This window comes from Mastacembelus armatus, chromosome 8 (assembly GCF_900324485.2).
Source record: "Mastacembelus armatus chromosome 8, fMasArm1.2, whole genome shotgun sequence".
NCBI lineage: Eukaryota > Metazoa > Chordata > Actinopteri > Synbranchiformes > Mastacembelidae > Mastacembelus > Mastacembelus armatus.
In genome coordinates this window covers 2,980,315-3,006,823 of record NC_046640.1, presented here as the reverse complement: position 1 = coordinate 3,006,823, position 26,509 = coordinate 2,980,315, and the positions used below count along the sequence as shown (strand labels likewise).

The 26,509-nt window shown below is 42.8% G+C and overlaps 1 protein-coding gene across 1 annotated transcript; it reads right to left on the bottom strand.

The window, feature by feature from the left end:
* Nucleotides 1-1,135: 1,135 nt before the first annotated feature.
* hao1 (hydroxyacid oxidase (glycolate oxidase) 1) lies at nucleotides 1,136-26,427 on the bottom strand. The gene is made up of 8 exons (XM_026326022.2): nucleotides 26,209-26,427; nucleotides 13,525-13,676; nucleotides 6,547-6,817; nucleotides 6,232-6,404; nucleotides 5,908-5,999; nucleotides 2,057-2,215; nucleotides 1,582-1,651; nucleotides 1,136-1,424 (listed from the first exon to the last, which is right to left on the bottom strand). The coding sequence occupies exons 1-8, from the start codon at nucleotides 26,340-26,342 to the stop codon at nucleotides 1,357-1,359; spliced, it is 1,119 nt and encodes a 372-aa protein (XP_026181807.1). The 5' UTR covers nucleotides 26,343-26,427; the 3' UTR covers nucleotides 1,136-1,356.
* Between the last annotated feature and the right edge of the window lie 82 nt (nucleotides 26,428-26,509).

Here is a 26,509-nt window from a genome sequence, read left to right as displayed (position 1 = left end):
AATGACAAAACAAAAACACTGATACGATTACAATATTAAAATACATTAATACTTTGACTAATATATCTAGCTGGTTTACATTGGGATAATCTCTCCAATAGCGGTCATTGTGGCTCTATCAGTCCTTTAAGGTGATTCCTGTTACAAAACAGTAATGAATTATGACCGATATATGACTTAGCTCTGAGGCCCGTTGAGTTTCATAGGTCAGGATGACCCGTCCGTGTATTTCCTGCATGTAGTCACTGATCCTATTGTTGTGTCTTGAGTAGAGTGTCCTGTTCAGGGTTAGCTGGTGTTCAAAGATAAGATATGTCTTTAGAATGTTTGTTTTAAGACAGTTTTCTTGAACATTACTGTCTCTTGATGTTTTTATGGTGAAGATCTGGGTTCTGGAATGTTGAACCCCCACCTCTTGGAATGTTTGATGTGCAAATCAAAGTGGAGTTTTCCTTTTGCTACACATTTTAGCCACGGCAGACATTATTATTATTCAGCCATTAGCCAATACAGAAATGGCTTATATGGAAACCGGAGATCGCAGTTAGCCTGCCAGTGAGTCAGTTTTATAGGGGGCAGCTAATAAGTGCCTAGCCACTACAAAGCTACCTGGAGGGGTGTGATTGAAAGAAGACAGCTACGGAGACTGTGGGAGGACAAACTTAGAACACAGTAACTTGCTGCTTACATCAGCAGCACAGAATCCACAATGTCGGGAGCTCCAGAACCAGCCAATTATTTTTGAAAGAATTAATAAGTCAGTAGTTACAGTAGTCAGTCACTGTCTGCCATTGGCTAAGGTGTTGTAGAGCCTGATGGCAGTGGGGATGAAGGATCTCCTGTATCATTCAGTCCTGCAGCTCAGTGAGGTAAGTCGTCCACTGCAGCTGCTTCTCTGCTCCATCAGGATGTTGTGAAGGGGATGGTCAGTGTATTCCAGGATGGTCTCTACCTTTATCTGTGTGCATCTCTCCACCACAGCCTCAACTGAGTCCAGCCTCACTCCAGTCACTGAACCACTTTGTCCATAACAATAATACTGTATTTTACTGGTTATACTGGGTGTTTACAGGTACTTAGACTGGTACAAAGGTACTGGATGGTTTATAGTCTACAGAGAGAAGAGCCAGTAGAATGATTTCAAAAACTTTCTTTTTAATTAATTTTCTATGTAGCCCACATCATAGTGTAATGTCAACGCACACACTATTTACTTCATTACAGTTTGATTCCAACAAACAAGAAAAACTGGGTCAGCATCACATTTAACAGGCTGTGAGTGCTCCCACTGGCCGTAATCATTTTCTGGCAGAGGGTCACTTTTTGGCACAGCACCCCTGGGAAAAGTAGCTGTTGTTACATCCTGGAGGTGAACGTCAGTCTTCTGACCATGGACCTTCTTATCTCAGATACAGAACGACAACCTACACACACACACACACACACACACACACACACACACAGGGCCTTGTGAGAAAATAAATGACTGATATTTTGGTAGCTTATTTCTGCAATGTAAAAAGGTAGATGCTATCAAATACATGGCACTGCTTCACGATGCCCTGCATGAATCTATATTACCTGACAGAGCCATAGCAAGTCTCAGCTCCTCTTTCAGAAGTTCCAAAAGCTCAGTAACTCCTTGTTCCCCCTGGACACACACCCACCCACACGCACACGCACACACACACACACACACACATAATAAATAATGTCTGTGCTGCCAACAATAATGTTAGCGTCACTTCCTTAATTACACTTAGATATTCTGAAGTTTTGTTTTTTAAACAAAATTGATATTTGGTTATTACATTAATGACTCTGAAGACCAAAATCTGACATCCTAAACCAAAAAATTCAGTCAAAAAATGCTAATTATTATTATTTTTTTCAAGAGGGATTCAATTTCACTTCTACACATACAAATACAGAAAAAAATTCAAATATTTTGTGCAAGTGATACTCAACAAATTTAAATATTTCTGTAATCAGAATCACTGAGGCTGGGGCTCTTAGCCCCTCCCCAATGAAACTGTAGATAAGTATTGTTCTTCACCTGACAAGCGAGACCCCACAGCACTGGTCGGCCAATAAAAACAGCCTTGGCTCCCAGAGCTAAGGCTTTCAGGACGTCAGTACCTCGCCGTACTCCTCCATCCATGTACACATCACAGCGACCCTGCACTGCTCTCACCACCTCCTCCAACACATCAAGCTTAACACACAAACACTTTATATTGTCACATAAAGTATGTTTTAAAATGATCTGGATATATTGTTTGTTCATTTTTAACAAATCTGATGAAAAACCATAGAACTAGAAAGTATAGTCTCATAGAAAGTATTTCTCTGTGCCAAAAAGCCATGCAAATGTATATATGTAGATTGTGAAAACAGTCTAAAAATCAGAAGGTTCTCTAATATCCAACCAGTGTGTGAGAGGGGTTAGAATCAAACACTATCAAGGCATTTAGAATATGCTGTGACTGGTTAGTAGTTGGTGATATTTCAATGGGATGTTTGGTCAGAAGATGGACTAGCAATATTAAATGTGAGTTAATGGGGTTTTTACTAATTTAGTTCTAGTACTGTTTCCAGTTTACTATTCATAAATATATCAATAAAATAAGCTGTATTGCAATTCCAAAATAATAAAGCCCGCAGGAAATGGGAGACTTGGCAGTATAGTTTCAAAAACTGCACTAATAAATTTGAGAATTACACTGAATTAAACTCCTCATAAAATTAAGGGAACACACTAACCAGTCAGTCAAACCTCAGGGATATCAGAATGCCTATGATTGTGAATCAGTTTCACCTCTTTTGTGCAAAGTGACAAATGTTACAACAGTGGAAAGGCATAAGCACGGCAGCCCACAAAAAGGAATGATTTTATATGTGGGGGTCACAGGCAAATGCTGTCTCCTTGTCCTTCCCAACTGATTCTTCTGAGGTTTTGTATTTTGTCATTTTGTTCTGAACAAATTATACAATGTATATTAATAAACACTTTCAAGCTAAATAATCATCAAGCTCAACATGTGATTTAAGTGTCTGCTCTTTTTTTATATATATGAAAAAGTGCATGAATGATTTACCAGATAACCGATATCCATTTCACACCTCTCTTTCTCTCTGTTATTGGGTTAGTTAAATTGTTTTTTCATCCATTTCTATTCCTGGTAGCAGTACTAATTCATCAAAGCTTGGCAGCATTTGACACACCCTGGCTGGGAGAAGGGTCATCAAGGAAGTTCAGCTGATGCAGGCTGACCCATGCAAATGAATCACTGGGTTTAATCTACACCATTATGTTAGTCTGAATAGGGGTTTTGGAATTTTCTGTGAATGCCAGTCAACAGTAGTGAAGACTAGGTGTAAGGTTGTTTTATCAATAATACCTATGCTAAGACACAGAACCAATGGACTTTGGGGATGAGCACAATAGAATGCTAGAAAGAACAGGGAAGTCAAAAAGTACTAAGATATGCACTAATATAAATTTTTTTCAGTTTTCATGCGATTTCTTGACAAAAAGAAAGATATAAAATATTTTTCTCTTAAAGAGTGAGATTACAGTGCAGCTGTGTGGAAATGCAGGCCAGTTTAGATTTTACGTGTACTGTATGTATGTATGTATACTATAGCATGACATCATTTTGAAAAAGTCCAAAAGATTCCAGTTGTGTTACAGGTACTGTGCAGTACGGTGGCCGACAAGGGCAAACGCGCTGCAAAACAAAAACGCTGCAAAAGAGAAACGCTGCAAAACAAAAACGCTGCAAAAGAGAAACGCTGCAAAACAGAAACGCTGCAAAAGAGAAACGCTGCAAAACAGAAACGCTGCAAAACAGAAACGCTGCAAAACAGAAACGCTGCAAAACAGAAACGCTGCAAAAGAGAAACGCTGCAAAACAGAAACGCTGCAAAACAGAAACGCTGCAAAAGAGAGAACACAACGGAAGTGCGCCAGGCCGATAGGGGGACCCCGAACTGAGGGGTGCAATGAACAAAGAACTTTTACAGAGGCGAGAGAGACACATGTAGTGACATAAGTCACGTCTCATTTTGGAGGTTGCGTAATGACGCAGGTTATAGTGTTGAATTGCAAAAGAATTGAATGAGCGACCTCTGATGATTGTTCTCATGTGCTAATATGTGCTAACAATGTTCTGTTACATTTGTTTACTTGATCAAAATGTCATACAACGTGGGGGGGTTGGGAGATCTGAAGGTGCGTTTTCCATTTGTTACTTAACACTTGGCCGTCATCTTTTACAACATTGTACTTTTATAATACTGTAAAACATGACGGCCAAGTGTTTAAAAAATAATAAATGTAAAACGTACTCTAATGCCCGCCATTCACAGCCAGCAGACGTTCTTTTGTCACTTTGCTTTATTAAGTTTTTAGTCAGAACAGGTAACAGGCTACTGTTTCAGCCGTAGCCACGCTAAGTAGGGATGGGAATATCAACTCTCTGGAATCGATACTTCCATACTTTGGAGTTGATACTTTATTAAGTATCGCTCGATACCACTCCTAATAAAAAACGTGCAATTAGTTTTCACTTCTGAGAGTTTTGGATGTGTGAAAACCAGCCCAAGCGTATTTTAAATGGTCTTCCGTATCACATGATTATGGCAGCCAATCAGATGTCAGAGCTTTCCAGAGCCAGTCATGCACTGCAGAAGGAAGTATTACTCTCTCCACTCTGCAGCGTGGAGGGACCTCCTCCGTCTCAGTGCTGAGAGGCACGGCAGCATGGAGAGAGATAGAAAAAGAAGCATTGTGTGGTGCTATTTTTCACCCACTATGAGGGGAAATGCTATTTATTTATTATCATTTTATTATTAGCATTTAAACAAGTATTTATGTTCATGAGCATTATTCATGTTGCCATTGCAATAAAGATATTAATCAACACTGTGCAATAATGATTTTCCTTTAAGGTGCAGAAGGTATCGGTATCGTCAATACTGACCCTGTAGTTACTTGGTATCGGATCGATACCAAATTCTGTGGTATCGCCCATCAGTAACGCTAACTCCCCTCACCGAACAGCTCTCTCTCACCCTCCCTCTCTTCCCTCCACACACACTTCTTCCCTCCTCCCTGACCCATCTCCCTCTAGCTCACCCTACCGACTCCCCAAAGAACACCCTGAACAAGACAACAACCTATAGTCATTACAGCACCTTCAGATCTCCCACCCTGCAACCCCCCCCGCCACGTCTCCCCACGTTGTATGACATTTTGATCAAGTAAACAAATGTAACAGAACATTGTTAGCACATATTAGCACATGAGAACAATCATCAGAGGTCGCTCATTCAATTCTTTTGCAATTCAACACTATAACCTGCGTCATTACGCAACCTCCAAAATGAGACGTGACTTATGTCACTACATGTGTCTCTCTCGCCTCTGTAAAAGTTCTTTGTTCATTGCACCCCTCAGTTCGGGGTCCCCCTATCGGCCTGGCGCACTTCCGTTGTGTTCTCTCTTTTGCAGCGTTTCTGTTTTGCAGCGTTTCTGTTTTGCAGCGTTTCTGTTTTGCAGCGTTTTTGTTTTGCAGCGTTTCTGTTTTGCAGCGTTTCTCTTTTGCAGCGTTTCTGTTTTGCAGCGTTTCTGTTTTGCAGCGTTTCTGTTTTGCAGCGTTTCTCTTTTGCAGCGTTTCTGTTTCGCAGCGTTTCTCTTTGGCAGCGTTTCTGTTTTGCAGCGTTTCTCTTTTGCAGCGTTTTTGTTTTGCAGCGCGTTTGCCCTTGTCGGCCACCGTAGTGCAGTGTTATTACAAATTATGTTTGATTTTCTGAGCAACATTCCATTATGTCAGAAACAGATGACACTTCTCCTGCCTCCTGATAAGTTTATGAAAAGAAACACACACACACACACACACAGACCGTGGCAGGAACCCCATCCAATTGGCGAGCTCCATGATTGGACACCAAAATACCATCGACACCATAGTTCACAGCCTGGACAGCATCCTCACCTGAACATACATATACACACACACTTTCAAAGCAGTTGATCTCAAACCAGACATTGCCAGTCATGTATTATCAGGGTTGCTGGGATTTCAACAATTTCTTAACATGCTGTTTGAGTAAGCAACTGTATGATATGTGTTTGTGGCTGTGTGTGTAGTTGTATGGCTATGGTTGTGGTTCAGGTCATAATAATCACAACTATATAAAGATAAAACCGTGTATGTGTGTGTGTACCATTCAGTATTCCTTTCACAACCACAGGTAGGTGTGTGTTTTCTTTGAGCCAGATGATGTCATCCCAGCAGAGAGTTGGGTCTATTGCTTTTGCAACATAAACAGCCAAACCACTGTCATTCCCATAGTTTCCCTCAGAAAATGCCAAAGAGGCTGTTGAGAAATTAGACATGCTAAGGATACACACACACACACACACACACACACACACACACACACACACACACACACAATAAAAAATTAAACAGGGATGCCACCATACACTCGTTATGGTGGCATTTGGGTAGTGATTACTTTACTGTGTTTGCTTCCTACCTCAGGTGTTGGGGCAATTTAAAGCGGTTGCGCATGTCATCCCACCTCCTTCCTAGGTATGGTGTATCCACGGTAACAAAGATAGCCTTGTAGCCCACCTCCTCTGCACGCCGTACCAGGGATAGCGTAAGCTCTCGATCTTTATAAATGTATAGCTGCAGCCACAAGACACCCCCACCACCTGATGAGCCTGTCATTGCTGACTTGACTTCCTCTATGGTAGAGGTGGCCCAGGAACTCAGCATCATCCCTGTTCCCACTGTTCCACATGCTGGGTACAAACAAAATACTATTATAGTTTATAGACAGTTTCGGAACAGATTTGACTCTGAAACTTGGCAAAATCCTGAACATGGCTTTGTCTAGTGATGCTGTGTGCTGACCCACTGTCTCTCTCAGCACAGTCTGAAGATAATGGAGGAGATACCAGGAGACTGGCTGTTACACCAGGAGAACTTGAAAGGGCCACAGAGGGGCAACAGCTAAGCAGCAAAACCGCTACCTGTTCCTTTGTGCAACGTGAAACAGGAGGAGCACTGTGGAGAGCCCTAAAAAATGACCATCAGCAGGCTACTGGTGTGCATGATTTCTGACCAGACTGTCAGTAACAGACTCCATGAGGGTGGCATGATGGCCCGACTTCTAGTATGACCTGTGAACATTCACCAGAGAACAACACAAATGGCAGGTCTGCCAGTGGTGCTCTGTTCTATTGAGAGATGACAGTAGGTTCACACTGAGCACATGTGACAGGCATGAAAGAGTCCGGAGATGCTGTGGTGAGTGTTGTACTGCCTGTCTGGGGAGGCATATGCTTGGAGGGCTGCGATGAAAAACCTCAGAGCAATTGTCAAACCTTACCCTGGTGCAGTGGGCCATGAGGTTCTACTGTTGCAGGACTTAGACTGCATGTGTAGAGAGTTCCTGGATGACAAAGTCATTGATGCCACAGACGGCCCTCATGTTCCCCTGACCTAAATCCAACTGAGCACCTATGGGATATTATGTCTTGATGCTTATGTTTATATTATGTCATGATATGTGAATCAGATGCCACCAAGTACCACCACAGACTGTAGAGGAGTTCAGTGATGACCTTATCCATTTCTAAGAGAAGACCCTCTGACACACCATTTGCCGACTTACCAGGAGAATGCCCAGATGTTGTCAAGAGTGCATGCATAAACACTTCTAAGTTGCTGTGATGAGATTAACGCAACTTTAGTGAGGCTTTGATTTTCAGTGTATTTTAAATACAGTTCTCCAAGGGTTGATGATTTTGGCTGGTTTGTCTGTCGGTGCAGTCTGTTTTATCACAATTTGTTATGTGCAGTGCACATTAGTGAAGAATTTTATAATTTGTTCATTAAGATCAAATGTGTGAGTTAAGTGTGTTTCAGTGTGGGCTTGTGTGGGCTTACTCATAGCTCCCCAGTTCAGCTGCCAGGTGTTGGAGTTTTCCCCATGGAAGGGGAGGGTCGCTTCCCTGCGCCTTCAGGTCGGGGACTGTTGTCTCAGCCTCTGGGAAGGGTGTTGAAAGGTGCTCCGACTGGGGACTCCATGATTCTGATGGGGGACCTCAGCAATCACAGTGAAACCTGGAGGGGCGTGATGGGGAGAAACTACCTCCCCAATCTGAACCCGAGTGGTGTTCTGTTCGAATTCTGTGCTAGTCACAGTTTGTCCTTAACAAACACCATGTTCAAGCACAATGGTGTCCATCAGTGCACATGGCACCAGGACACCCTAGGCCAGAGGTCGATGATTGACTTAGCGGTTGTGTCATCTGACCTTTGGCTGCATGTCTTGGACACTCATGTGAAGATCGGGGCAGAGCTGTCAACTGATAACCAGCTGGTGGTGAGTTTCATTATTTTTATGGACAAAATTTCTAGGCACAGCCAGGGGCCAGAGGATTCCAGTTCATGGACCATAGGATTTCATCACTGCTTTTTGCAGAAGATGTTCTCCTGTTGGCTCCATTGAGCCAGGACCTTCAGCGTGCTCTGGGGCAGTTTGCAACTAAGTGTGAAGCAGCTGGGATGAGAATCAGCACCTCCAAGTCTGAGGCCATGGTTCTCAACTGGAAAAAGGTGGCCTGCCATCTCCAGGTCAGGGAGAGATCCTGCCTCAGGTGGAGGAGTTTAAGTATCTTGGGATCTTGTTTCATAAGTGAGGGAAGGACAGAACGTGAGCTTGACAGACGGATCAGTGCATTGGCAGCAGCAATGCGGTCGATGTACCCGTCAATTGTGGTTGGTGTGTGTTATTAGGAAGCACTCTATTGATTACCACTGCTATGTAGATGACACTCAGCTATATCTATCTATGAGACCTGATAACACAAACCAGTTAACCAGACTTCAAATGTATCTAACTGACATAAAAGCCTGGATGACCAGTAACTTTCTACTTTTAAATTCAGAGAAAACAGAAATTATTGTATTTGGGCCTAAAAACCTCAGAAATAGCTTTTCTATAAATTATAACTACTTTAGATGGCATATCCCTGGCCTCCAGCACTACTGTGAAAAACCTTGGAGTTATTTTTGACCAGGACATGTCCTTTAACTCACACATAAAACAAATCTCTACAACTGCCTTCTTTCACTTGCACAACATTGCCAAAATTAGGAACATCCTGTCTCAAAATGATGCAGAAAAACTAGTCCATGCATTTGTTAGCTCAAGGGTGCATTACTATCTGGATGTCCCAGTATCTCCATAAAAAGCCTCCAGTTAATCCAGAATGCTGCAGCCAGAGTCCTGACAGGAACTAGCAAGACAGATCATATTTCTCCTATATTGGCTTCTCTTCATTGGCTCCCTGTAAAATACAGAATAGAATTTAAAATCCTTCTCCTCACATACAAATCCCTTCATGATCAAGCTCCTTCATACCTTAAAGACCTCATAGTACCATATTATCCCAATAGACCACTTCGCTCTCAGAGTGCAGGTCTACTTGTGGTTCCCAGAGTTTCCAAAAGCAGAATGGGAGGTAGAGCCTTTTGCTATCAAGCTCCTCTCCTGTGGAACCAGCTCCCAGTCTGGGTTCAGGAGGCAGACACTCTCTGTACTTTTAAGGCTAGACTTACAACCTTCCCTTATGATAAAGCGTATGGTTAGGGCTGGCTTCAGGTAACCCTGAACCATCCCTTAGTTATGCTGCTATAGGCCTAGACTGCCGAAGGACAAGCAGTGCACTGAGCTCCCCAAATTGAAGAAGGAGCTGAGCCAAAAGCCCAAGCTCTCTATTTACCAGTCAATCTACGTTCCTACTCTCACCTACAGTCATGAGCTTTGGGTCATGACCAAAAGGACAAGATCTCGGATATAAGCGGGCAAAATTTGCTTCCTCCGCAGGGTGGTCGGGCGCTCCCTTAGAGATAGGGTCAGGAGCTCGGTCACCCAGGTGGACCTACTCTGAAGCTCAGAGTAGAGCCGCTGCTCCTCCACATCGAGAGAAGCCAGCTGAGGTGACTCGGGCATCTGTTCCGGATGCCTCCTGGGCACCTCCCTGGGGAGGTGTTCTGAGCATGTCCCACCAGGAGGAGGCCCCAGGGACGACCTAGGACATGCTGGAAGGACTATGTTTCCTGACTGGCCTGGGAACGCCCTGTGAGAGCAAGAGGAAGTGTCCAGGTAAATGTCTGGGCATCCCTGCTTAGGCTACTGCCCCCATGACCCAGTCCCAGATAAGTGGAAGAAGATGGATGGTTGGATGGAACATGGATTGCTGTGTGCACACTGCGGTGTGGTTGTATGGGCACGAGCACCATGCACAAAGTACACCTGAGCTCGTATTTCAGGTTAAATTTTGCTCTTTGACATAGATTATCAATTGCAAATAATACACTACCCATAGGACTGATTTCCTCAAAATAAAGGAAAATGCTTTTTCCTTACTATTGTTGGGTTTTTACAACTTGGGGGAGGGAATCCCTGGACAGGATTTTTCTCTAAAATGGCCTGGCTTTTTCTTCATTGACTGTTTCACCTCTCAAGGTACTACTCCCTCAACCCATGGCACAAGAAAGGTAAAGATGAACTGTGCAACCTCGCTGTTGTTATTTTCCGCACTCTGTTTGTTGACATCTTTTAAAACTGGCGCCGGATCCTAGAGGAATGAAAACTTCTGTCCGGTGTTTCCTAATTTGGATGTGGCTCGCAAGGGAACAAGTGCATATGACTTGGATCAGAGAGTTAGATCAAATCTCTTGCATTTGTTTTTCTCTAACACTGTGGATTTGAGTAGTATGTACAGTGTCATGGGTCTTTATGATAACTACACCTTTCCCTCAAATGTTGTACATAGCTGTGAAAAAGAAATGGAAATAAAATATTTAAAGGTTACTCTTATGAGTAAATACATAAAACAGGAGGTGGCTTATTGCATTAGTGTTGTTGATTTCTTGGAATGTGCAGCCAAATCCAAATCGTGATACACTTATTTGAAATCTTAACACACCAGCTGATTTTAAAACAAGGTCTGGTTTTATACATCTGAATATTCGCAGTTGGCTGGGCAAAATGGATATGATTCGTATATGGCTGCAGACAACAAATGCAGATGTTATGGTTCTTTTGGAAACTTGGTTAACAAAGTCTGCATTAGATAATGCTATTCATATTAATGGGTGCAATGTATGCCGGACCTGTCTTAGAAGGGGTATTGGTGTTGCAATCTTTGTAAAAAATATGTTTTATGTGAACATATTGCTCTCTAACATGGAGAGTAAGCAGTTTGATTTTCTGGCATTGGATCTTGAGGTTTCACAATCTTTACATTTAACAGTTGCTGGTGTTTATAGGATACCTTCAGCTGAAAGTGTGAGTGCCTCTTTAACACAGCTGATATCAGAGCACACTTTGACTCTTTAAATTTGTTTCAGATTGTGGATGGGCCCGCTAGAAATATGAAGGTTCCTGAAAATCATCCTTAATTGATTTAGTTATAACCAATGTTCCACATAAATATTCTGCACCTTTCAAATTTGCAAATGCTATTAGTATGTCATTGCAACAGTTTGAAATACTAAAATTCCTAAAACCATACCTTCCATTATAATCAGATAAGGTGATATGAAGCATTTCTCTGAACAAGGTCTTTTACATGATCTTTATATCTTTGAATGGGAGAAAATTTGCTTTACAGCTGATGTTGAGAATGCTTGGAAATTCTTTTATGATGGTTTGATTGGATAGATAAATAAACATGCTCCACTCAGGCATTACAGAGTTAAAGGCCAAAAAAATCCTTGGTTCTCTTCCCAATTATCATATATGCTTCATGATCATAATCTAGTTTGGGCAAAAGCCAGGCAAACCAAAGATGAGTCTGACTGGCTGCATTTCAGGCAATTGCAAAATTCTTGCACTGGTGCGATCAGAAAAGCTAAGGTTGATCATTTTCTCATTCAAGATTCAAAGAATTTACATAACCTTTCAAAATTCTGGAAAACTATTTAATCTTTGACTGAAAATGATATAAGTACAGAAATGCCACCTCGCATTATGAAGGATACACAGCAACAACTACCCTACCATCACATTTCCAAACTATCTGTCCTGGCCAAGGTTCTGGAATAACTTGTCAGTCAGCAGCTCAAGGAATTCCTTGAAAATAATATTTTATCTGTTTTTCAATCTGGTTTTAGGAAATCACATAGCACAACCACTGCAGCTTTAAAAGTTCTAAATGAGACAAAAATCAACACTGTGTAGACCTTTTCATCTTTCCAAAGTCTTTGACACTGTTGATCATACACTTTTGAAACAGAGACTTTGCAGTATTGGACATTCAAACCAATCTGTCAGCTGTTATGAAAATGACCTCTCACAAAGAACTCAGTGTGTACAAAAAAGGGTCTCATTTCCAATTCACTGGTACTTGGACCACTCCTATTCATTCTTTATATCAATAACATCACTCAAACCATTTCCAATGCCAGCTTTCATTTTTATGCAGATGATACCGTCATATATATTTCATAACTTGTTAATTGTAAATTCTGGCTGTAGATGTATTAACTACTGGATGCTTTAGGAACACTGCAGACTACAGTTGTTGGTACCTTGTATTGTATGTATGTTTTATTGTGATATTTATGTTTTGCACATATTGCAAAACATATTTTATTGTATGGATGAATGGTTAAAATGTCTATTTGTAACTAATCTCTGTAATGCTGCTGTGTTGCAAAGGAGATTTTTAATCTCATTGAGTTATTTCCTGGTTATATAATGGTTTTTAAAAAAACTACCAAAAATAGTTAAAATTGTTAAAATTTTAATTTTACTGGGGCAGAGGAGATCAGTACTGGGGCATGTGCCAAAAACATTTCAACAAAGAATGCATATATTCCTTTGTTTGTATGTATGTATGTATGTATGTATGCATGTGCTTACTGAGAAAAGTTCGTCCTATAGATTTTACATGAGATACATAAAGTTGAAAAACATCGTCACCTGGGCAATTGCTTTGCTGAAATGGAAATCAGTTGTTTGTTTTCTTTATTGTAATTTGTTTTGTTAGTGTAACTATGTAGTAGTTTTACATTTTTAACATTAATCTAAATCTAATCTCATTTTACAGCCCATCAAGTTCCATTCTTTATACTCATTTTTATTCGGGCCCAATGGACAGAGAGTTGGACTTGTAACCCAAAAGTTGTGGGTTTGAGTCTTAGGACCGGCAGAAATTGTCGGTGGGGAGAGTAGCGCTCTCTCCACCCTCAATACCACGACTGAGGTGAGACCCTTGAGCATGGCACCGAACCCCCAACTGCTCACCGGGCGCCACAGCGTTGGCTGTTCACAGTGTGTGTGTGTTGTCACTGCTGTGTGTGTGTGCACTTTGGATGGGTTAAATGCAGAGCAAAAATTCCGAGTATGGATCACCATACTTGGCCACAAGTCACTTCACATTCACATTCTGCATTCCCACGTTCACACCTTCTGTGTATGAGTGTTTACCTTTCGCTGTAGCTGTCTCTCCTTCAGGATGAGCCATCCTCTGCATTGCTGTGGCTGCAACACAGATGGGCATGCTGAGCTGCTGGCCCAGCACAGAAACAGACAGATCCACAGTGGACACATCTCTCAACACCCGAGGAACAAGATACCATCTGCACAGACACAGACACAGACACACAGACACAGACACAGACACACACACACACACACACACATAAAACATAGAGTACATGGCAATTAAATTTATATAAACAAAAATAAAACAATAAAATAGATTGAAAATAAAAAAGAAAATGAGATAAGGCCGATAAAAGGCAAAGAAAAAAAATAAAAGATGTAATATTTATTTTGAACTTGAATTTAATTAAATAAAAGAATAAACATAATAAATAATGCTTGTAAAATATTACAATCTGCACTGCAGCTAGGCTGAATAGACTTAACACTTCTAAAAGATCTTCAGACTGTTCCAATGGCCAACAAATTGTTTAATTGCACTATAAACTCAAATGACTCAAAGTGTCAGAGGACCTGAGAACCAAGCTGGTTCATATACTGGAAGCATGTTCTAGAATGGCAGCAAAGTCTTGTAGCTCCTGCAATTTGTGACACATTTGACAACTACTGTCCTGTATTTTATTAATGGATATTGCTGGGGGGAGAAGAATCTACACAAAAAAATGACCTCATTTTACTACAGCAGAGCAAATCTAGAATATATCACCCTATTCCAGCTAAGCTGAAGATGTCTCTTCTTGGATGCCAAGCTGGTGATAAAGTAAGGGTGTATTCACACGAGAAAAGTCCTTTGGCTCATTTGCTTTCATCTGGACCAAAAGTGGACTTAATTTTTTTAGTTTGGTTTACTTTCAGATTGCACTTTTTGAAAGTGAACCATAAGTTGTAAACAAAGCCACGCATGTGACGAGGCACTGGACAGAAAAGATATGAAAAGTTATGGGTGTGGCAAAACAAAGATGTGGATGTCTTGTCGGCATATTTATGTTGTTCTTACAGCTGCAAATGTGGGAAAACTATTTCTGTCCAAGTATCAAGGAGGCACTGTGTTTCCTCGCAACTCCAGGTTTGTCCACGGTTCATTTGTAGCATTAGCAATAGTAAATGCAGTGTGTGAGGGATTCTGCAGCTGATTATTTCCCACAATGCTAAGTGGCTATGGTAGCCCGTAGGCATCTGCCTTTTGGCTCAAGGCTGGTTCATATTCACAGCATAAATGAACCAAAGCAGAGTCGATTTCGAAACTGTCCAAGACCACCTCATCATGTGGGTCTTTTTCCACTTGTTTGGTCTGGACCAGAGTTTGCATGTTTGTATTCATACCTGCACAAAAGGACCAAGGGGGGAAACAAACTCTGTTCCACTTTAACCAGACCCAACAAAGCAGGTGTGAACACACCATATAGGCAGGAGATGGAGATGCAAACCTTTTCTGCCATCCATCATCATCAGGAATGCCAACTTTGAACAACAGTGATAGATTGATTCAGTGATTCATTGACTCAAGCCTAACTTACAGTGTTATACAGTACTACACCAATACTGCATACTACCTGATCAACCTTATCCAAGCTAGCTGCTGAAACATACAGCTATTGAAAGTCACAGTCTGCTGTTTTTCTGTGTTCCATAAGGATTTTATGAACCAGCAGACAAGGATTTGATAAAATCAAAAGTGTCTCACTGAATGAAGTTCGGAGACCATAGTTAGCAATTAGCAGGCCCTGTTCGATAGCGTTAGCTAATGCTAGCTAACATTGGAGAGCGACTCTTATCGAAGAAAAGTTAAAAAGGGACACCTGTGACAATGATGTGCCCCGAAAATGACAATCTGCTTCTTCAGAAAGCCTACAAGAAGATTGTTGACTTGAAGGAAGACATCCGCTGCTTGTCCGACGATCTTCAACAACAGGACTCCTTGTTGACCAGCGTCCTCGATGTGGCCTCAGAGCAGTCCAAACGGATTGCCTTTATGGAGATACTGGGACATCCAGATAGTAATGAGTTACAGTAATCTAGCCTTGAGGTAACAAATGCATGGACTAGTTTTTCTGCGTCATTTTGAGACAGGATGTTCCTAATTTTGGAAATGTTGCGCAGGTGAAAGAATGTAGTTCTAGAGATTTGTTTTATGTGTGAGTTAAAGGACATGTCCTGGTCAAAAATAACTCTCAAACTTTTTCACAGTAGTGCTGGAGGCCAGGGCTATGCCAAAGTAGCTATTATTTTAGAAAAGTTATTTCTGAGGTTTTTAGGCCCAAATACAATAACTTCTGTTTTCTCTTCTGTCATCTGCATAGCTGTGGTAATTAATAGAGTGCTTCCTAATGACATAGCCTAAAAGACGCATGTACAGGGTGGTCCTAGCACAGAGCCTTGTGGAACTCCATAACTAACTTTTGTGTAGGTGGAAGGTTCATCATGGATATGAACGAACTGGAATCTGTCCGATAAATAGGATTGGAACCATTTTAACGCTGTTCCTCTGATACCAGTCACACGCTCCAGTCTCCGTAATAAGCAGAAATAACCTCAGGCTTTATTTATTTTAACATCACCAGATTAAGTGGCTGGGGCGGTGGTGTTGCTGCGGTCTTTAAAAACCACTTCAAATGCTCCCTTCTCACACTAAAGCAGGTAAATAGCTTTTAAGCTCTTTCGTTTCTCTGTTCCTGTTTGCTGTACTGTTATCTACCGCCCACCGAAAGTAAACAGTAATTTCTTATTGGAGTTCTCTGACTATGTTGCTGACATTGTTGTTAGATATAAAGTAATTATTGCCAGAGACTTTAACTTTCATATTGATAATGTTACAAATACTAAAAATAGGTTTCTTTTTCAGATTGTTGATCAACTGGTTACCCCAACCCCTCCTGGCATTCCGGCCGATGCGGAGTGTGAGACATTTTTAATTTATTTTAATGATAAAATTGAATCTATTAGAGCTTCTATTACCCACAACACCTCACCAATCAAAGTTTCCCATACCCCTAGAGAAAGCACTTTAAGTTGGTTTTCTCCTATGTCCTTACCGGAGTTACTACAAATTATCTCAGACATGAAACCCTCTTCTAGCCCAGTGGACATTATCCCAACGAGGTTTTTAATTTCTATTATTGATTTGCTTGCTCCTTCTCTTCTTAACATTTTTAATACTTCTCTGTCAACTGGGTCTGTCCCGAAATATTTTTAAATGGCATGCATGCAACTGCATTTGAAAAAACCAGGCCTTGACCCCTCTTGCCTTGAAAATTACAGACCAATTTCGAAATTGCCCTTCATATCGAAGATTTTAGAAAAATATGTGTCTATTCTCCTACTCCAAGCCACAGATAGCTGTAACATTTTTGATGAATTTCAATCTGGCTTTCGCAAACATCATAGCACTGAGACCACTCTTTTAAAGGTGACTAATGACATTCTGCTGGCGTCCGATGCTGGTCTGTGTCACGGATCGGCTGGACCCTCACATCAATCACACACGCCGATCCAGTTCCCCTTAGTTCTGATTAATGTTTTCACTCACCTGTGCGGTGGCTCTCCACCGCGCTATAAAGACTCCCTCATCTCACTCTGGATTGTCCGTTCTCGTTAGAGACATCAGAGACTCAACCCAGTGTTACCCGTTGCGAATTGCTACTTACCTGTTATCCTTTCCTACTCCAGCGCTTGACCTGATCTTCGAGTTGACCACTTACTATACCCGAATAAAACTCCTTCCAAGCTTCAGCTGCGTTTTTGCTTTTGTGAGATCGTAACAGAAAAACGGACCGCATACCGACAGCATGAGTGAGCCTAGCTCAAACGAAGAGTTGGTGGAAGCCTTTTCAGAGGCGTTACGACGCATCTTCCCAACATTACCTTCCGGTACTGCGTCGTCGTCAAGCCTTGCCGTCGCACCCGAACCTCCTACTCCTGTGGTAGTCGCCAGTACTATAGCTCGGCCAACACCATTTTCGGGCACCGGAGATGACTGTAGCGGCTTCATCCTGCAATGCTCGCTCATTCTGGACCAACACCCACACATCTATTCTTCAGACAAATCCAAAATCTCCTTCCTGGTCACCTCGCTCACAGGACCAGCCTTACAGTGGGCTGAGACCATAATCACCCAGGCCGGTCCAGCGGCTCAGTCCTTTGAGGCCTTCCTCGGTGACTTCCGGGAAGTGTTTGGAACTACAAACACTTTGGCGAGCAACTTTTCAACCTGAAACAAGGATCCATGACCATTCAACAATACGCCTTGAAATTCCGGACATTGGCAATCGGGAATTACTAGCCATCAAGTTAGCCCTTGAAGAGTGGAGACACTAGCTCAAGGGAGCCGCACACCCCTTCCTAGTTTTGACTGACTGTAAAAACCTGCAATACTTAAGGGAAGCCAAAAGAATAAAAACCCACGACAGGCCCGATGGGCTCTTTTCTTTACTCGATTCCACTTCCAGATTAAGTACCGGCCCGGCACAAGGAACATTAAGGCCGATACACAATCTCGCCTTTATGATGATGACAACGACACGGAAGTTCCCGAAAGCATTCTTCCTTCAGACATTTTCGCAGCTCCGATACAATGGACTTCACTGACACTTCCCAATCCCGCTAACCAACGACCCCCTCCTGGATGTCCACCTGATTTGCAATATGTTCCCCTTCACTTACGTAACTCCCTCATCCACTCCGCACACACCTCCTTGGGTACGGGGCACCCTGGAGTTTCTGCAACCCTCAGACTGCTAAAGGGATGTTACTGGTGGCCTAATATGGGAGCAGAGGTCAACCGCTATATTCGGGGCTGCGCAGATTGCGCGATATCTAAGATCCCCAGACACCTGCCAGTTGGAAAGCTATGCCCACTACCGACACCCAACCGCCCATGGTCTCATATCGGTCGGGGTGGACTTCATCACTGACCTACCCAATTCCAACGGAAATACCTGTGTCTTAGTCATAGTCGACTGGTTTTCCAAATTTCTGTCGGCTGATCCCCCTCGTGGCACTACCAACAGCTCTCCAGACAGCGGAACTTCTGTTCAACCAGGTGTTCCGGATCTTCTGTCTCCCTGAGGACAGAGGCCCTCAGTTCATATCACGGGTTTCCTCCCTAATACGCGGTTCCACTCGACTCACACCCTTCCAATGTGTGTGGTCAGGAAAAGTGTCTGATGTTCCGGCAGTTGACTTTTGGTTCCGAGAGAGTGAGAGGGTCTGGGAGGCAGCCCACCTACAATTACAGCGGGGCCGTCGTCTGCATCTGCATCTGCCGTCCGCGTCGTCAACAGCGGACGGCAGATGCTCGACGACGAGACTCCCCCTCTTATCGAGTTGGGCAGAAGGTGTGGCGTCCCGGGACATCAATCTTCACCTTCCCTGTCGAAAGCTAAGTCCAAAGTTTCTGGGACCCTTTCCAATTATTGATCAGATAAATCCGGTTACATTTAAGCTACTTTTACCAGCTCAATATCGCATCCATCCGGTTTTTCATGTCTCACGCCTCAAACCATTCTCTCCCTCTGTCTCCCCAGGGTCCAGCCGGTTCGACGAACCCCTCCTCCGCTTTTACTGGAGGACGGAGAGGCTTATACCATTAAGGAGATCCTGAATTCCCGATGTCGTGGCGGTCACTTGCAGTACCTGGTTGATTGGGAGGGGTATGGGCCGGAGGAACGCTCCTGGGTGTTCCGGGATGACGTCCTTGACCCGACCCTCCTCACTGATTTTCATCGGGCCCACCCGTCCCGCACCGCGTGGACGAGGTAGACCACCGCGACGCCGGGGTGGGTCATCGGGAGCTGACCATGGTGGGGGGGGGGTACTGTCACGGATCGGCTGGACCCTCACATCAATCACACAAGCCGATCCAATTCCCCTGAGTTCTGATTAATGTTTTCACTCACTCACTATAAAGACTCCCTCATCTCACTCTGGATCGTCCGTTCTCGTTAGAGACATCAGAGACTCAACCCAGTGTTACCCGTTACGAATTGCTACTTACCTGTTATCCTTTCCTACTCCAGCGAGAACTGGACTGGTTCTCTTCTTATCTGTCCAATAGATCGTTTTGTGTCTCCGTTAATAATTACAAGTCTTCTTTCTCTCCAGTAAAGTACGGAGTCCCATAAGGTTCAGTGCTGGGACCGATCCTGTTCTCCTTTAATATGCTCTCTCTCGGACATATCATTTGTAAATATGGTGTCTCCTTCCATTGTTATGCTGATGACACTCAACTGTACTGTCTGTTTAATGTCTTAGACCATGGAAGGTTGAACCGTTTACATGAATGTCTCACTGAGATAAAAAGTTGGATGGCTCAAAACTACTTGCAGCTGAATTCTAATAAAACAGAAATAGTTGTTATTGGCCCACAACATATAACCATACTGCCCTGTACAGACCCTGTCTTACATAACCCAACATCCAACGCAAGAAATCTTGGTGTTTGGTTTGATTCTAAACTAAACTTTGAGCGCCATGTCACAAAGACTGTCCAGACATGTTTTTATCACCTCAGAAATATCTCCAAAATACGCTCAATTTGGATGCGGAGGTGATTTTACATGCTTTTATTTCTTCATGCCTTGACTATTGCAATAGTCTATTCACCTGCCTGTGCCATGAATCAATTAACTGGCTCCAGGTTGTCCAGAACTCAGCTGCAAGACTCTTGACTGGAAAAAGTAGAATTGACCATATCACTTCTGTTTTAGCTTCCATGCACTGGCTCCCGATACATTTTAGGATTGATTTTAAGATTTTATTAATAACTTTTAAAGCACCGCACAGCCTTTCTCCAAATTATATATCCCAGCTGCTACAGCCCGCTTGTAGCCTAAGATCTTCTATGTATCCCCGATGTTAGAATGAAAACTAGAGGTGATAAAGCCTTTGCAGTTAGAGCTCCCAAACTCTGGAATGACTTACTTAATGTTCTTTTATGTCTTTTATTGTAAAGCACTTTGTAACATATGTTTAGAAAAGTGCTCTATAAATGAATGCTATTATTATTATTATTATAAGCTGAAGGCACTGATTAAGACCGAGAGAACATTTCATGAGTGTAGCCTGATGTGTTTTACTGAGACCTGGTTGAATCAAAACACTGAAGACTCCTGTGTGGATGTGCCTGACTTCACCCTGGTATGTGCAGACAGAGATGCTGAGGCAAGTGGCAAGACAAAAGGTGGAGGACTGGCTTTATTTGTGAACATGAGATGGTGTAACCCTGGTCATACTACTGTCAAGGAAAGGACATTGAGCTTTTGGCAGTTGGTCTCAGATCTTATTATTATCTGTTATAAACCCTGTGTACTGAAGCAACCTGCAACACACAGTCAGGAAATGGACACCTGAGGCAATTGAGTCTCTAAGGGACTGCTTTGACTGCACAGATTGGAACATATTGCTGGGAGCAGAAGGGAACAGCGTGGACATTGACATACAGGTTGACTGTTTCACAGATTACATCAACTTCTGTAGAGAGACTGTTATACCTAAAAAGTCTGTTTGCTGTTTCCCTAATAACAAATCCTGGATCACTAGTGACATCAAAGCAATCCTTAACCAGAAAAAGGAGGCATTATTATAAGCTGAAGGCACTGATTAAGACCGAGAGAACATTTCATGAGTGTAGCCTGATGTGTTTTACTGAGACCTGGTTGAAGCAAAACACTGAAGACTCCTGTGTGGATGTGCCTGACTTGACCCTGGTATGTGCAGACAGAGATGCTGAGGCAAGTGGCAAGACAAAAGGTGGAGGACTGGCTTTATTTGTGAACATGAGATGGTGTAACCCGGGTCATATTACTGTCAAGGAAAGGACATTGAGCTTTTGGCAGCTCAACCCCCACAAGGCAGCAGGTCCACACAACATCCCTGGGCAGGCCCTCAGAGCCTGTGCTACAGCTGGCTGATGTATTCACTTCCATCTTCAACCTCTCCATCAGTCAGAGCACCATCCCCACCTTCAAGACCACACCGCACCCCCTTCCCAAGAAGGGCCCCTGAATGACTACAGGCCAGTAGCACTCACTCCAATTATCATGAAGTGATTTGAGAGAGTGATACTGGCCCATATTCAGAGCAGCATGCCAGACACATCGGAACCCTTGCAGTAAGCATACTGGCCCAACAGGTCCACCTCAGATGCTATTGCTGATGGCCTCCATATTTCCCTCTCCCACCTGGAAGATAAGGACACCTACATCAGGATGCTCTTTATCGACTACAGCTCCGCCTTCAACACAGTCATTCCACACAAAGTCTCTACACTGGCACTACACCCCACACTCTGTGACTGGCGCCTAGATTTCCTGATTGACTGGCCGCAGTCTGTCAGGATTGGAAAGAGGACCTCGGCCATCACTACAACAAACGTTGGCACCCTACAGGGCTGTGTTCTCAGCCCCTACCTCTACACACTGACTGTGTTGCCTCCGACAAAGACAACACCCTCCTGAAGTTTGCTGGTGCCACTGCAGTGATAGGACGGATCACTGGTGGGTTTGAATCAGCCTGCAGGAGGGAGCTGGCCAATGTGGTGACATTGTGTGAGGACCACAATCTCACCATCAACACAGACAAGATGAAGGATGATAATAGTAGACATGAGGAAGGAGAGGAGAACTCATCAGCCACTGTTTATCCAGGAGCTTGAAGTGGAGAGGGTGAGCAGCTTTAAATACCTGGGGGTACCCTCTCTCACCTGTCTCACCTGAACACTCAACACTACCCAACTGGTTAAGAATGCACAGCAGCAGCTGTACTTTCTGAGGAGGCTGAAGAAGTTTACCATGTCAACTAAGATCCTCAACTTCCATAGCTGTACTGTTGAGAGCATCTTGACCAGCTGCATCACTGTGTGGTATGGCAGCACCAGGGTAAGAGCAATAGACCGCAAACGTCTGCAGAGAGTGGTGAAGACTGCTGTAAAGATCACCAGGACTCTGCAGGCTACCTACCACCACAGAAACTACAGCAGAGCTGCCTCCATCCTTAAGGACCCCACCCATGCCCAACACGGACTGGTCACACTCCTACTCTCAGGCTGGAGGTACAGGAGTGTAAAATGCAGGGCTTCTAGGTTAAGGAACTCTTTCTTTCCTTCAGCCATCACAGTTTTAAACAGGTAGCCAGTGGACACAGACTGGCTGAATTAAACACAAACAATTTGCACATTTAATAATGTTACTGCTGCTATTATTGTCATTATGGTTCAATTTGCACATCTGTTACTACTGTTAATTTATCATTGCCATATGGTTCTCCTCAGATTGTTCCCGTTGCTATTTTTTTTAATCACCTGTGGTTTCTAGTCAACCTGCACATTGGTTACTTTACACATAAGCCAATATTGCACACTACAATTGTACATAGCCTACATTTTTATTTCTTTATTTCCTCTGTACATAGTGCCTATAAATAGAATTTATCTAGTTTATACCTTGTTACTTGTACTTGGCATTCACTGTGGGCAGCAAAGAAAGAATTTCATTCTACAGAAAAACATGCTTTCCTTACTGTGCACATGACAATAAATGCTTTGAATCTTGATTATGTTCTTTGAAGTGCATTCAGTACCATCCAACCAATCTTCCTCGGAGACAAGCTTAAAGGGATGGGGATGGACCCCTCCTTTGATTCCTGGATCGCAGATTACCTGACAGAAAGGCCACAGTTCATCAGGCTGGGAAACTTCATCTATAGTAGAGTTTTGAGCAGTACAGGGGCTCCACAGGGAACTGTTTTGGCTCCATTCCTGCACACAGCAGACTTCACGTACTAATCTGAGTGTTACAACCTACTCTAGGGGAAGAGGAAGTAACACATGAGTCAGATGTAAAATGACCAACGGGATACATTTATTTTAACATTACACACTAAACTAACAAGGACTGGGTTTTGAACACAACATAAATGGGTACCAAACAACAGGCAGTTACACACTTAAAAGATGTCAAACTCAAAGCGTTCCCCAAAAGGGGGAAGTTCCTTAAGTAAACCAAAAGAAAAGATATTTAAAGCCAGCCTACAAAACTAAAACAGAACTCAAGGAGATCTATCTGGATAAACAAAGAACAAGGTGGGCCAAAACAAACAATCACGAGCCAAGCTGAGTCCCACAGCACTCTGAAGTTTACACAGTACACAATAAGGTTTTCCTTGTGTCCACCAAACAACTTAAGGTTTACACAAACCTAATACAAAAGCACAAGGATGACTACCAGTAGTTAAATAGTTAAGTCACTGTGTGTATTTAACAAGTGCAAACAAAGCAAAGCATGGCAACATGTGATGGATCATGTGGATAAAGGGACCGGAAAAAGGAACTCCAAGGTTGAAGGTTGAAGGTTGTGAAATACCAATCAGCTTCAGTTCAGGGTGGGATACTGAAGGAACACGCAGGGCCAATCATAAACGAGCATCTGGTGCAGTTGATTTGGATTTTCACATACAAGGTAGCAGGTGAAAGAGAACGAGAGGAAGAACAGAAACAAAACAAGGCCAGGGGCCGTTAACACTGCCACATTAAGTATTCTGATGATACTGCTATTGTTGCATGTGTCAGGAAAGAACAGGAAGAGGAGTACAGAGGCCGGATAAAATCCTTCATTGGCTGGAGTCACAAAAACTGCCTCCTATTGAACCTCTAAAACCAAGGAAAAGGTAATGGATTTTCAAAGGTCTAAACCTCTCATTATCCAGTCTGTAGTATGGGCATAGAAGTGGTGTAAGTCTACAAATATTCAGGCATGCAGCTGGACAACAAGTTGGACTGGTCGCTTAACACAGATTTTCTATATAAAACAGGGCAGAGATGACTTTTCCTCCGAAGGCGGCTTGGGTCCTTAGACGTCTGCAGGAAGATGCTGCACATGTTTTACCAAACTAGGTTAGTCACTGTGCTATTTTAGGCTGCAGTCTGCTGGGGAGGCTGCAAGGTGGCTGGACAAACTGGTGCAAAAAGCTGGTTCAGTGACTGGAGTGAGGCTGGACTCAGTTGAGGCTGTGGTGGAGAGATGCACACAGATAAAGGTAGAGACCATCCTGGAATACACTGACCATCCCCTTCACAACATCCTGATGGAGCAGAGAAGCAGCTGCAGTGGACGACTCACCTCACTGAGCTGCAGGACTGAATGATACAGGAGATCCTTCATCCCCACTGCCATCAGGCTCTACAACACCTTAGCCAATGGCAGAAAACTACTGGACTACTTTAAGAACTACTACTTGGATTTATTTCATTACAAGACTCTCTGAATTCCCCTTCATGAAATAAGTTTATTTCATCTCATGTCAAACAAGCAGAAGGTTGCAACTCTATGAAGTGCTGTAAAAACAGCAAAATAATTTGCTGTCAGGCCAATGTCATGACTTTAAAATGTCACCCTGAGAGAGAAATGGATGTATTTCAGAGATATTTTTAATATGTGGTGATGTGACCCCATGAGGTGTTCAGTTTTAAGTGGAAGATAACACAAAGGTTTCTATCCTGTTGGCTCAGGGTCTGTCCTAGAGAATCTAATTTTGTATCCAGTTTCTCTCTTTGAGTCTTTGAACCTTAAACTAAAATTCCAGTTTTATTCTGGCTGAACTGACTAAAATGTTTTGTGACATTTGGCATTTTTATCTAAAATACATCACCTTTCCACCAATCAGTCTGGTGGTTTGCAGACCCACTGCAAAATCTATTCCAGACAGTGAGGAGTGCTCTGCTAGAGGGTCCCATCTGTTGGAAATGTTGGTGCTTGTAAATGAGGTCCAAATTAGCAATGGAGGAGCTGGAAAGTTTTCAGCAGCATGTAACGACACCCATTTTCTCCTCTAGGGTTGGCACGAGTGCCATGATTATTGGCCTAGGCAACAAGGCATCCCACTTTGGCTCCTGCTCCTCTAACTTGCCCTATTCTGCAAGGTCCATCCATCACAGTGTGTTCCTGGTTTATACCTGCTCCTGAGCTTCCACAGAAGCAGAGGAAGTTCAGATATGGTAGTGTGGGGGATGTGTTCATGCACACACATACACCAATGGAAGAGCCACTTAGTCTCTTGCCCAAGGATGCTACGAATTACCTTCGGTTAGATCTAAATGACACATATTCTCATATTCCCATCATGGGAAGATTCTTTTCCTACTGGGGGATAAGCTACCAGTACAAGCAGCTGTCATTTGGTTATTCACCCACCCATTACATGTTTTCTAAGCATGTGGAGATTGCTCCAGGTTTTATGGAGGCAGGGACGAAGAGTGCTTTTTTTTTTTTTTTTTTTTTAAATTTGGACAATCTGGTGTTGCTGGTTTGACATGCAATAACATGTAGTTGATTCAGCATTAATTTAAAATGTTACAGAAATTATTTATAGTGTTTGAGTATTGAATTGCCACTTTGCATATTGAATTGTCTATTGCAAAATGAAAAAAACTTCCATACCTGACAGCCTTGTCACAAAATGGTAAAAGCATTTGTTCAGCTCGTCACTCTCTTGCAGAGCATTTTGCTGGCTTTTATGAATCAGATAGGCTGTGACTGGTGCTTAGAGCTTTGTAGATAACACAAATTACACTGGAAATATTGCAGTTATAGTTTATAGTGTTCAATGCACAATTTTATTCGTAACTTTAGTGGAATTTTGGCTCCAGCAAAGTGACTGTGTGTGCAAATGTTGTACCTGTTAAAAGCAGCAATATTGTCAGCCAGGGTATTTTGTTCCTCAGCTCCGGAGCGGTAGTAGTCATACACAGCTTTAGGAAGAACCTTTCTGGCTTCCTCCTCAAAGTCAGACAAACACACTCGCATTGACATTGCTGTCCACTGAAACACCAAAACTCTTAAGCTTAAGCTTATTGTCACTCCAACACAAAGCACAGGTATAAATAGAGCTGCTGTAATCATTAACCTGCTGGAGGTTGAGACTGATGACAGGTTACAAAATAGGGCTGGCTGCCTCTGAACTTTGAATCCTCATGTTA

What these genes read in the sequence shown, in the direction of transcription:
- hao1 (XM_026326022.2), bottom strand. Translation starts at nt 26,342, where the DNA reads ATGTCAATGCGAGTGTGTTTGTCTGACTTTGAGGAGGAAGCCAGAAAG. An exon ending in AGAGACAGCTACAGCGAAAG is followed by an intron (nt 6,818 to 13,524) that starts GTAAACACTCAT and finishes GTTTGTACCCAG; the next exon opens with CATGTGGAACAGTGGGAACA. An exon ending in AAATTGCCCCAACACCTGAG is followed by an intron (nt 6,405 to 6,546) that starts GTAGGAAGCAAA and finishes GTGTATCCTTAG; the next exon opens with CATGTCTAATTTCTCAACAG.